The sequence below is a fragment of the Thalassophryne amazonica genome, chromosome 13 (genome assembly GCF_902500255.1).
Source record: "Thalassophryne amazonica chromosome 13, fThaAma1.1, whole genome shotgun sequence".
NCBI lineage: Eukaryota > Metazoa > Chordata > Actinopteri > Batrachoidiformes > Batrachoididae > Thalassophryne > Thalassophryne amazonica.
The window spans coordinates 30,496,564-30,509,714 of record NC_047115.1 but is presented as its reverse complement, the minus strand read 5'-3'; the positions used below and the strand labels follow the sequence as shown (position 1 = coordinate 30,509,714).

Below are 13,151 nucleotides of genomic sequence, written 5' to 3'. Positions count from 1 at the left end.
CCGAGTAGTATTTTTTCCACAACCATGATCAAAGGAAACAGGATTAAAGACCAAAACTCGCAGATCAAGCAGGATCTGCTCTTTGATTAATTAAATATCAAATCCAGGATAAAATGAATCAGATTCAAAAGTTAGAGCAATAATACCAAGGATCAAAGACGGAATCTGCCATTTGATCAGGATCACAGTTATCAAGTTTAACAATCTAACTTCAAGATCACAGAAATCAGAAAATTAAATAAATAAATAAAGTCAATCACAGATTAAGGATCAAAGGCATCACCTGATGGTTGATTAGTATCAATGAAGTCAGGAATACAGATTAAATGCATACTCAGGATCAAAGACAAGATCAAAAGCAAGCTTTCCCCAGCTCTTTCTTCGCTATCCAGCTGACTAGTTCACGAACTATCACTTACTGACCCAGTAACTGCCTAAATATTATGCCATCTTCCTCTTTTTTTTTGTTTGTTTGTGTCTTTGCTTTTTTAATTCTCCACCAAAACATATTGCAAAGAAAAATGTCTCAAAATACATCTGGGCATACAAAATGAAAAAATTGCTGCAGGTCGTGGCAACAGAACAAATCATGCCATTCGTAATTTTACCAGCAGCACTACTCATTGTTAAGTGACAATAGTGAAAGATGAGCATGAGCGCTGCACTGCGCGCAATGCACAGTTTGGAGAAAACAGGACTAATTTATGCTTTTTTTTATTTGGCTTTCCACTAGATTGTTAACGCATCATGCTAGATAACGCAAACTATTAAAATATGTTTAATTCATTAATTGTTTATCTTACTGCTTGATGACTGCAATGTCCTTTCCAATGCCATGTTTGTCAGATAACAAAAAAGTAGTGCGTTATTTGCTCCTGCGTTGCTGGTGCACGTAGATCGGTAGCACAGCATTCTGTTGGTTTGGCGGTCTGAGCTACTTTTGTTATTGTGGTCATATAGAAGCTTGTAGTCCTCGTCCAATTTTGTTCTTGACTTTCAGCAATGTTTCACTGTGTGTTTAATGCAACCCAGTCTCACATTTTTTGTTTGTTTGTTTTGTTTTTTGTGCTGCCATCATGAAATTATTTAAAATTTTGGTGACAGGGTTTTTTTTAGTCACTATTACTAACCCTACTCCTTCCCCCAACCCTAACCATAACCACCCCCAACCCCCCGCTTCACTTTTAATTTCATGCAGCCATCACAGAATGTGTTAGAGTGAATTTGTGCTCCCATTACGAAAATGTGGCGCTTTTCGTGACAATATCACGACCCAATAGATTGATGTATATTTTGTGCTGCTGAATCACGACATGCCGTGAGATATGGTAGGTTTGATGGTACCCAGGTATGCTACCACCGATTTTCCACTTCCCCCTGAAGGATTCAAAATGTTCGCTGGACCTCATCCGTCACTTGTACCTCCTCATCTGTCCTTCTGGCGCATTCTTTTGCACATTTCTGTTTATGTACTTTTGCTTTGTTTTGCTGGCTGTTGCTGTCATTTTCTTTTGTGTAAGTTCCACCAATAAGCATCACACTCCACCCAGCAGCATTTCAGGGCTGCTCCGAAGTACATATCCTGCAGCAGGGTTTTGCCTCAGCCTGAAAAAAGGTTCTGAAACATCACTATTCAGGGGCGGTCCCTGCGGTGGCCTTTTAGTAAAAAGGCGTTGGTCCACCTAAAATTATCCACAAGTTCCTGCGGTAGAAATAGGCCTAATGCACGTGTAAAAGATATAAATATTTCCCGCTTTGATTCCTTCCTGGACATATTAAACATCTGTGCTGTGCCAAATGTGCCAAGCATACTGGCAATTAACATAGGAAATAACACCCTGCAAGACACAAATTATTATTATTATTATTATTATTATTATTATTATTATTATTATTATTAGGCTTTTGTGCGGATAATAACAAACACCGAAATACATTTATTGAGCACATAATAGATTTTGTTTGCTCAGAGCTAAAGGTGCTTGTGAGGCAGCATTTTACCTTTCCCAACAGCCACATGTGCTGCCATTTATCTCTCGCTCATAAATTAATCAAACTGCAAACAAATTATAGGATTTTGAATGCAAAACTTTTTTTCCCCATTTTGTCCTCTCTGTCCTGTCACTCCAACACTTCATCTACACCTTCCTATGTGTAACGTGGAAGTTGGGTGCTTTAAAGGTGTGAACCTTTTTTTAATTCTTTCGGCTGCTCGTATTTTTGGCGTGGCCATGCCGCGCCTTCCATCATGTAATGTACGACCAGCTAAGATTTATGGGAAAAAAAATCCAATTATGTGGGATTTTCTTTTTTAGGACTAAGCATTCTTATTCAACTCCCATCTTTCATTGCAAACAATTATCCCCGAATGTTTGCTGTTGCTTTATAATTTATTTATCCACAGATGTAATCTTTTGATATGATATGATGTCATTGCAGCGCTACTTTAGCAGTGACCTAGTTTCATTTTCAACTCACTAAACACAAACTTGATTGGAACGGCTGCTATATGAATGAAAAAGCATGGGAGGTTGTGGGGAAGGGGCGATATCACAGCGTGCGTCAGAAATGGTGATTCAATAAAATGCTCAAATTGCATTTAGTTGAGATGAGATTGACCGTCAAGGAAGCAGCAACAGAGGAGGGGAAGATGCTGGTGTAAATATCTGGACACCGAGCATCTGCACGGGGCTCCGTTGGCACCAATGACTTTCTTGTGACTTTCATTGCTTGAGGCAGTTGAATTTAACTTGACAAAGAGTAATGAGGTTATCGATTGGGCTACAATGAAATAAGCAGTCTTTAACACCTCCAAAGTCTCTTGGGAGAGAAGGAACAGCCAAGTGCAACATCCTCAAAAATGTGGCCTGGGAGCGTGCAGCTCATTGATTTTCGATAGATTATTCCATTAGAGCCCTAATGTAGTGTGTTGGGGGACAAAGACCAGGCTTCTAGTTGATTGGAAAATAAGCAATCAAGTAGCATTGTCCTGCCTATAAATGGATGGGAAAGTAGCAGTACATTAAGATCTTCAAGATGCATTGTAGATAAAGTCAACACAATTTTGTGCTCTCCTACTTTTACATACTGAGACAATGATGGAATTATTTGTACTTTTTAATCCCCTTTAAATCAAAATTGCGAGCAAAATTTATCAGTCACATATTGACACATATTTGAAATAGTTTATGCTTTCACCTATGTCAAAGGTTTGACTATACATACATATGTACACATATTTCAGAAAGAAAAAAAACAACCATGCACAATAAAAGTGATCACAGCATGACATTTAAACCCAGGCGGCCTTACAATAATACATGGGTATAAAAATACACCTCCCTACAACAGAGTTTGCATGTACGATCAATATTTTTAGCCTTGTATTCCATTAAAAGAATGCTAAGATGTATTCTTATTATTCATATTACAAAATTAAAACATTGCTTTATTTGACTTCATCATCAAAGAAACAATGTAAGTTCTCAATGAAACTAGCAGTTCCTATTATTCTGGGATCGCAGAGCTGCATATGTTAATTTGATGAGTTGCATACACAATGAGAGTATTGCCCTCATTCTTGCAGGTGTACGTGCCTGTTTTTGAACACACAGAATACAACAAATACTCCCAACTCAGAAATCTAATGAGCTCTGTCTATTCAAATGTTATGCCCAATATAATACTTTGCCTTCAGTCAACTATTCAGAAATTCAAGGCTGTGTTCTTCTAGTATCCCTTTTGAATTGTACGTATATTGCATACAAAAATTTTATCACTAAAAGGGAACTCAGAGAGCATATAAATTAAATCTCAAACTACATTCCAAAATTCCAGTTTATTTTGTCCTTCTGCTCCAGAACACTATCTGGATAAGGAGGATATGGATCTATGATGGGGCCTGGATACCCATTGACTCTGATCTGTGAGCCATAGATCATCAACACTCAGCTTTGAGCCTGACTGCTCATCTTTATTCAAAACATTTGGTCTTTGATCTTGATTGATGGTAATTGATCCTAATCTATGATCAAAAACAAAGACTGGCAAGTAAGATCTATCCTTGATCCAGATTACATGCTTTTGATTGTAATGCTAAGCTTAGCTCTCAGTTGTTGGTTCTTGATCTTGAGGTTTCATCATGATTTCTGACCTTTGATCATAATAACTCTTGAAATATCCTGTTTACCTATCTTTCATCCTTGAAATTGCCCAAGAAGTGTTTTTCCATAACCATGATCAAGGAAACAGGATTAAAGACCAAAACTTGCAGATCAAGGAGGATCTGCTCTTTGATTAATTAAATATCAAATACAGCATAAAATGAGTCAGATTCAAATGTTACAGCAATAATATCAAGGATCAAAGAAGGAATCTGCCATTTGATGAGGATCACAGTTATCAAGTTTAACAATCTATTACAGGATCAAGATCAAAGGAATCAGAAAATTAAAAAATAAATAAAGTCAATAACAGATTAAGGATCAAAGGCATCACCTGATGGTTGATCAGTATCAGTGAAGTCAGGAATACAGATTAAATGCATACTCAGGATCAAAGACATTAAGATCAAAAGCAAGATTTCCTCAGCTCTTTCTTCACTATCCAGCTGACTAGTTCACGAATTATCACTTACAGACCCACTAACTGCCTAAATATTATGCCATGTTCCTCTTTTGTGTGTGTGTGTGTGTGTGTGTGTGTGTGTGTGTGTGTGTGTGTGTGTGTGTGTGTGTGTGTGTGTGTGTGTGTGTGTGTGTGTGTGTGTGTGTGTGTGTGTGTGTGTGTGTCTTTGCTTTTTTAATTCTTCACCAAAACCTAATACAAAGAAAAATGTCTCAAAATACATCTGGACATACAAAATGAAAAAGTGCTGCAGGTTGTGGCAACAGAACAAAACATGCCATTCAGCAGCACTACTCAGTGCTAAGTGGCTACAAAATCAGAGCATTGCTCCCAGTGTTACTTTGTTAAGGAATAAATTTGTGTGTTTTTTTAACAATCCCTCTGACCTAAATAAGGCAAAATTATATTTTCTCATTTTTCTGTAAAACCCTAATCTGAGGTGAAATGAAGCTCTTTCAACTCAATGTAATATGTGCATTATATTTATTTGTGCTTTCTCTTCTTTGTAGGTAACCAAGTCTGGACGAACCAGCTACTTTGTGTCTTACATGAGAGAGTCCTTCAAGCAAATGCAATTACCGAAATACTGCCTACCAAAGGTAAGCGCCAAAAAATGAAAATAACTCTAATATTAACATATTAACCTAAAGGGACATTTTTTAATGTCTTTTCTGTGGTATCCTGGGAACACAACAGTATTCGTTGGCGAAGGACTGTCACAATTATTCAACGTCCCCTCGGCAATAGATGGAGTCTGCAGTTCTGTCTCTTTTGTTTGCTTGTTTCTCCCTGTCATCCTTTCTCTTTTTTTCTGTCACATTCTTACACTTTTCTTTAACAGGACATGCACATCATCAGTACAGATGAGAAGCAGGTGTTTGCTGCAGTCCAGGAGTGGAATCAGAACATGACTTACAATCTGTATATCTCAGACTCCCCCGGGGTCTACTTTACTCTTTCGTTGGAGAATCTGAGGACCAGCAGAGGACCAGCAGGGAACCTTCTGGTTGACTTCTATAAGGTGTGTAGTTAGTCCTCTTGATGGTCTTTTGCTGTATCTGCATGCTTTTATAATCTGAAGATAGGGGACATCATAGGTCTTATATTAATGGGCCCCATATTGGTGATTGAGCATATTGGAACCCAATCTTGCTGTTAGGGGTTCATATTAGGGATAGACCGATAATCAGCTCGGCCTATTATTGGTTGATTATTGGCCAGGCCAGTTATCAGCCCCAGCTGATTATCTGTCTATCCCTACAGAGCACCCAGAGGGATTATCAGCCAATGCTGATTGTTGGCCCAACCGATTATCGGTCTATCCCTAGTTCAGATCACTCAAACAGAAGAGGCATTTCTATACTATTCTATCAAAAAAGGATTCATCTGTAAAGAGTACTAAAAAGCCCATTTAATCACACTAGGATTTGTAGGCTACATAAGATAGGGACTGACTGGAAAAAAGATCAGGTTTTAAACCCTGTTTGTGACCAGTAAGGGGAGTATGTTCACATGCGGCTTTTATTTACATGATTTGGTCAAGTACATATTTTCGACTTCTCCTGTTTTTCCTCTTGGAGTCACTACAGCAGAACTGATGTGGATCTGCATGTTGATGTGGTACAACTTTTACGCTGGATACCCTTCCTGAAGCAACTCTACATGAAGAATGGGCACGGACGGTCTTGAACCAGGAACCTTCTGATTTCAAAGCAAGCACACTAACCGCTTGGCCCACCATGCACCCCTATTTGCATGATTTGCCACGCTTAGAAATATTGCCATGTCAATGCAAACTGAACCAAAGGGAAAGACCCTGGTCCACCACAGAACAAATTAAACTACCGGTGTGGACGCACCCTCAGACAATAAATCCAGTTTGCAGCCATTATGAGACATTAATCTGTCAGTTTATCACTACTGTGCCTGCTGTGTCTGCTTTCCTGTACAGGTTGAGGGGATAAATGGCATGTATCTTGCCAACAAAGTGGTGGATCATCAAGTGAAGACATTCATCACATACAACAAGGGACAGTCATGGGCTCTGCTGCCGCCTCCGACCACCGATGTGGCTGGAAATAACCTCCACTGCATTGTGGTGAGCTGACGCCTTTCGGCTGGAGTAAATGTTCTATTCACGACCAATGGAGCTTATGACACACAGCATTTATCAAATGTTTCAACCTCATCACCTGTGCTTTGAATATCTTTTGATTGAGAGCCATATTTGCACAGGGCCAGGTTCTAGCTGCCTTTTTGAAGTTCCTAAGTGACAGAGGAGATGCTTGGCTGGATAGTCTTATTATCCGTGCACTGCGACACGTTTAGTTTCAGAGGTCCGGGCTTTCCATTAACCTTTGTGATTTCAATTTACTACCTGTATTCACACAAGACTAATAAATGTTATATTATGCTGAATTACATTACGAAGCCCTTATTGTTATTCAGCATGTATGATATTTGCCTAATCCAGCCTATATGTTCTTCAGAGACTGAAATAATGCATTGTATATTGTTCCCTTCCAATCTTCCTCAGTGCCGTACAAATGACATTATGCTCTTGGCTGCTTTCTGATTCCCCCCACCCTCAAAAGCCATGTTAGTCCTTTCTCCTTCTTCTTTTTCTTCTTTTTTTTTTTTTTTGTAATGTGGTTCAATCTGAGAAATGACTCTAAATGATTTGAATCAATTTTGCCAGTTTTATCATTGCATCTTGGGGAATTTTAATTACATGCCTTGTTTGCTTTAGAATGAAACAATTCAAACGCCCTCAGTGTCCTCTCAGCCATTTTCATTTTGTCTGGCAAAAGAGATGAAAGAAACAAAGTATGCTTGTTTCATCAGTCTGAGAAAATGTTAGCAGTTTTTCCTTCAATAGGAAGAAGAGCTCAAAGGTAACACCAGTTCTGATTGCTTGTGTTGAGATCAAGGATGATGTACTTTGTTTGAACTTGTGCCGTTTTGTTGACAGCCGTTCTGTTCCTTGCATCTTCACTTGGAAATGTCTGAGAACCCTTACACATCTGGACCCATCACCAGTAAAAAGTCTGTACCAGGAATCATTGTGGCTACAGGTAACATTCAGACATTAAAACTTGGTGACTGTTCAGTATCTCGAAGAGCTATTGGTCCAAAGGTCCATCAGGCTGGATGTGGAGATGGCGTAATGCCCGACTGAGAAGGCCCTGAGCAGAGGAGGAGCATGCAGGCTTTAGCTTTAGCACTTTCCCGCTGCCAGGCCAGAAGCTAAATAAGGATGTCCCATGGAGACACCTTGAGAACGCAAAGGTGTCACTGAACAGTTTGCTAGCTAAATAGGTGACCGGCCTTCTTTAGGAACCTTTAGGAACCTTCAGACCAATGGACCTTTGGAAAAATAATCCGTCCCCATTAAATTCAGTGGTGGGCACAGTTAAGATAATCAGATAATAGCTAATTGGCAAAGCTAACATTTTTGTTGGATGATTAGCTTTTCAGCTAACTTTGAAAACCATGAGCAGAGTATTTAGCTTCCACTAAATTGAGTTAGTTCCACTAACTAACATGTATTTGAAGAAAGTTTAAAAGTTAGACACATTTGTTGACCCTAATCTGACATGTTTGTTCCTGTTGGATCTAATCTAGTAAGTAAAATCAGCACATGGCTCAAAGGAAACAAACATCACCTCTAGGAGATGGAGGATCAGGAAGTCAAGTCAGATTAAATGCATTAAATAGATCATTTTAATTCTTTTTTGCAGTTTTTTCTTTTAATATTATAATACAAAGTACTTTATTAATCCGGGGGGGGGGTGTCTGAATGTTGCTGTTACACACATGACAGACAACATATCAAGAAATAACATACAGTACATGTCTCAGGCAGATTCAGATAAAAGCTCTGCAGGGTATTCAAAACAGAGAGACCCATTAATGAAACATCAGCATATTAATTAAATGCCAAACTTTTCACGGTCCTCAGTACAACCACCTTTCCAATCAATCACATCATCGTCATCATCACTACCAACTACACACCAACATCATCATCACTGACAGACAGCTGGAGTGTTCATCAAACAAACTTCACTGCAGCAGGTATAAAGGACTTCCTGAATCTCTTCGAAGACCATCTCGGCATAATCAGTCTGTCAAAAAAGAGCTACTCAGCTTACACAAAACATTGTACACTCCCGCTGCATGTTAGGCCTGAGCTGTCTGCCTGTTCTTCTCTGTTATTTTATGCAGTCAGGAGTCAAACTGATCATGGATCCTGCCTTCTTTAGAAATGCATTGATGTTGTTTTGTCTTCGGGCCACAAACCTCACCCCCAGCAGTATAATGTTATGCAGAGGACCCCAGTGCAGAGAACCACAATGGAAAGAAGGTATAAAACAGGTTTATTGTCCCACAGGGATAAATGTAGCTGTCAACAGGCTTGGTCATTAAAAGGCGGAGGCCAGGCACATGAGTGAGATCAGAACTAAACGCCAAAACACAACCCATGTCATGCAGGCTTGACCTGCTGACATTAAACGAGCAGGGTTTCCTGAGGACTGTGACTTTGTAAAAATGGCACTGGTGTTATTTTTCCAGTCCAGTCTGTTATCCACATAAATCCCACGGTACTAACTGGAATGAGCTATTACAACAGCCACGAATTGTGGCCAAGTGGTTAGTGCCCACCCCTGCCACATTTTTCCATGTAATGTGCAGTTGCATCAAGAAGGACATCTGGCATAAAAGTTGTGCCAAATTAACATGCATATCCACCGTGGATCTGCTGTGGCAACGACAAGTGTAAACAAGAGAACAGCCTGCAGGACATACTTTCTTTATATGAAGTGCCTGACATATGCCTACGTGTGCGTGCATGTGTCTGCAGCCCATGTTCATTTGTGCATTTTATTAATTATGTCTGTCTTGATAATCATCTGATCTTGACATGCAAACCATTTTGGGAACATCCATCTTTATGTTTCAACATTAGAGATAAATCAGTTTGTCAGGGTACTAGGGGCAGTTTTTCATCGCCTGCATTGTATGCATTTTTTGGTCAACAAAAAAAAAGGTATTCAATTGGGGCCTGAAAATAGGTGTAATCTGTGGTAAAATTAGCATTGTAGGCATTCCTGAACAGTGTAAGCAATCTGGAAAGTTTTAAGGCTATTTAAATAATATGTGACGTCAAGTTAAATCGTGACCCACAAAGAGTGAATCATCAGTTTTAACTGGTGCAGACTGAGGATGCTCTTGTGTAAAATTGTACAAGCATGTACCTTCTGATTTCCCTCCAACACCCCCCCCCCCCACCACCACCACCACCACCACCACTAACATGAAATCTGTGAAAGCATGTTGCACTCTTCAGCAGAAGACAATTTTGAGATGTTATCAGAAACAGTTGGGGGAAATGTAGAAGTAGCGTTATGTGCCAATGCAAGCCCAGAAACAATCTTTAATTGGAATCGTACATATGTATTTGGGTGTATTCACAAATATTTGGTTACACTTTGGTAATATTTGGTAAGTGGATATGAAAATAGTAGATAATATGAATTTTGCTAACTATTTTTGAAAAATATGGCCTGATTTCCTCCATTTTGAAATTAGGATGGGCAATGGGGTCAAAAATCAGAAGTGGGAGATCACCCTTAAAGCCAAAAAAAATAATAAATTAAATATAATATAATAAACATCAAGCCAAAGCTAAAATTGTATAGCAATTAGCAAAATTATTTTAGCAGATTATTACTTTAGTGTTACTGTGGTTAACTTTTCAGTTTGCAGATTAGAGATGATCAAAGTAAACATTTGTGCTAGCTGTGCCCACCACTGGTTAAAGTGATCACACTAACCCTGACAGAGGTGGCTGTGCATCACTGCAAGGCTTTGCATCGCTAAAAATATCTCCAGTCTCACAGGTAAGAGTATTACAGCACTGAAGCCACAAAACTAATCACGCAGTGCCCTCTTTCTGTCACTGAAATTCGATAAGTCGTTGAATCTCCTGAATCTCATATTTTTGGTGAAAAGATAAGGTTGTAGTAAGTCACCAAGCTGTCCGCCGGGGGATAATGAGGACATGATTCATAAAATAATTTTTATCAGATGACGCCCAGATGCATTATAGCCTCGCAGTGAGCCGGCCGTTCACTGTGTAAATACGTCCCCCGTAAAATTATTCATGTTTTTTGTGCTCAGGGAACATCGGAAGAGAACTGTCCTCTGCCAACCTTGGAATGTTTATAACATCTGATGCAGGGAATAGCTGGAGACAGGTGCGTCTGCATCCTGCTTTTCACTGTGCGCGACATGTGTTCACACACAAAGTGCATTGTGATGAGCGGATCAGTTTGATTGACGCTTTTGAAATGCACATCAATGCAGATTTTTGACGAAGAGTACAACATATGGTTTCTCGACAATGGAGGGGCTCTGCTGGCGGTTCTGCACGCGGCGACACCTATTCGACACTTATGGTAGGTGCAGCAGCCGCGCAATAATAGGTGATTTTATAATTCAGGTTCATGCAAACTACCGCTGGCGATGGTGTGAGTGGGAATTCATTTCCACATTTGGGTGGTGCGATAGGTGTGCACGCAATTACAGGTAATGTTTTGAAATACTGGTGGGATAAGTTTGCATGATTGCTTATTACAACCGCGCCACTACAGCTTGAAAAGTGTCAGAAGCATTTCCAGCTGAAAAGGGTCCATTGCAGCTTAGTACTCTTGGTTGTATGTGATGTTTGAGTGCTTTTATGTAAATGAGGAGCAGAGCGGGGTGAAAATGTGAGCCTGTCAGTGTCCTCGTAAGTCCCTCGGATGGTTGCAGTTTGCAGCCCTACATCAGCTTTGATGTCCCTGAACACTACAGCCCTGTCAAAAGTGATTAAACTCTGATGGGTGATTTGAAATGCCATCAATCTATTTCCCATGTTGCAACACAAGTCACATCTCTCTTTTCCCATTGTTTTTGTCACCTTTGTAAAATTTACCGGGAGCGAGGGCCATTTGTTCACATGCTCGGTGTTTGTTTCCTCGATTATTTTTTATATCAGAAACAATCCAAGGTGCCTCATTTTTCAAGACTTTACAGGATCTGAAATCATTCTGTATATTTGTTGGATTTTTTTTTTTATTGCTTCACTTATTGCAATGTTTAATGTTATATAAATAGGGGAATATATGGCCACTACTGTATATATTGCAGGAAGAGTCAATTATGCTTTGAGGACAGAAAGACAGATGCTGTCACAGCTGTTGTTTCTCGATGATGTTTTACAGGATCAGCCTCGATGAAGGGAAGAAATGGGACCGCCACAGTTTCTCCTTGGCGCCTCTATATGTGGATGGAGTTTTAATGGATCCAGACTCTGAAAATCACATTATCACGTAAGCAAGGACAAAAAAAAAGCACAGCCCTGAAGGAATAAAAACAATAAGAGACTCGAGAAATCACCTCTAGTGTTGCTGTATAATAAAAAAAAAAGGTACTCGATTGCACAACTGACCTGACAAATTCACTTAGCTAACAAAAATAAAAACCAATCAAGTTTTTCTGGATGAAAAGTGAAACGTCTTCAAGGGCCGGAACGTGTCTACTTGACCTGACTTAACCTACTTTAAAATTCACATAGTGCACTACACTATTTGTGCATGCCTCTATTGACATTAAACCTCAGGAATGGTCAGATAATCTTAATTTTGGTGTTAAATATTTAGCAAGATTCAAATTTCTACAGACTCTTGTTAATATCTATAATAATATCTATAATAATATAATAATCTATAATAATAATAATAATACCTGTGCTAAGTCCTTATTTTATGTTAGTTATCAAGTGTTTGCTTTTGCTATTTGATTGGAAGTCTCTGGGATCTGGTTTAACATTTAAACATAAGTTATGCTTTACTTCCATCATTTACGTCTTTGTTGTAGATGCAGAGAGGGCTCCCCCTATCTGTTAGCTCCAATAACATTAGAAATGTGAGACTAAACTACACCCACTGTAAACACCCACATTGTACAAAAAGTGCTGTGTGACACATTTTCTGGGCCTTTCACAAGATGGACACTGTCTGTGAGGGTCCCGGTCCAGTTTTCATTGTGACTTTTAATAAATCCAAAATGAGGAATACAGTGGTTTGGTTCTTGGAAAGAGTCAATAAATTACATAAAGAACTGGGTAGAAATTACACTCTAATGGAACACTGTTAGAGAGTGAAAGATTGCAATCACAAAATGAAAAGCATCAGAGGGCTGGTGCATATACTGTGTACACTCTACACTACACAACTCCTCACTCAGGGGGAGGAGGAGTAACAGGAAGACAGAGGCCGGGAATGAGAGGAACAGTAGTAGCCAGTGAACCAGTATTGATCAGTATGTCTGGTATTTATCTTGAAAACTGTTTTTCTTTTTACTTTCACTTTTGATACTGTGTGCTTCTTACCCTGTGTGCTGCTATACAATGCTGGTGGAACCTCAGTTTCCCTGAAGGAGTCTTCCCAAGGGATCAGTAAAGTTCTATCTAATCTAAT

At 39.3% G+C, this 13,151-nt stretch overlaps 1 protein-coding gene across 1 annotated transcript in view; it reads left to right on the top strand.

Annotated features, from left to right (window-relative positions):
- The window catches only part of sorcs3b (sortilin related VPS10 domain containing receptor 3b), a 154,070-nt gene that overhangs the window by 104,638 nt on the left and 36,281 nt on the right, over nucleotides 1-13,151 (top strand). The window contains exons 8-14 of the mRNA XM_034184870.1: nucleotides 5,136-5,225; nucleotides 5,468-5,647; nucleotides 6,578-6,724; nucleotides 7,598-7,700; nucleotides 10,810-10,886; nucleotides 10,996-11,087; nucleotides 11,895-12,002. Coding sequence (XP_034040761.1) covers nucleotides 5,136-5,225; nucleotides 5,468-5,647; nucleotides 6,578-6,724; nucleotides 7,598-7,700; nucleotides 10,810-10,886; nucleotides 10,996-11,087; nucleotides 11,895-12,002 — 797 coding nt within the window. The remainder of the gene's footprint in view (nucleotides 1-5,135; nucleotides 5,226-5,467; nucleotides 5,648-6,577; nucleotides 6,725-7,597; nucleotides 7,701-10,809; nucleotides 10,887-10,995; nucleotides 11,088-11,894; nucleotides 12,003-13,151) is intronic.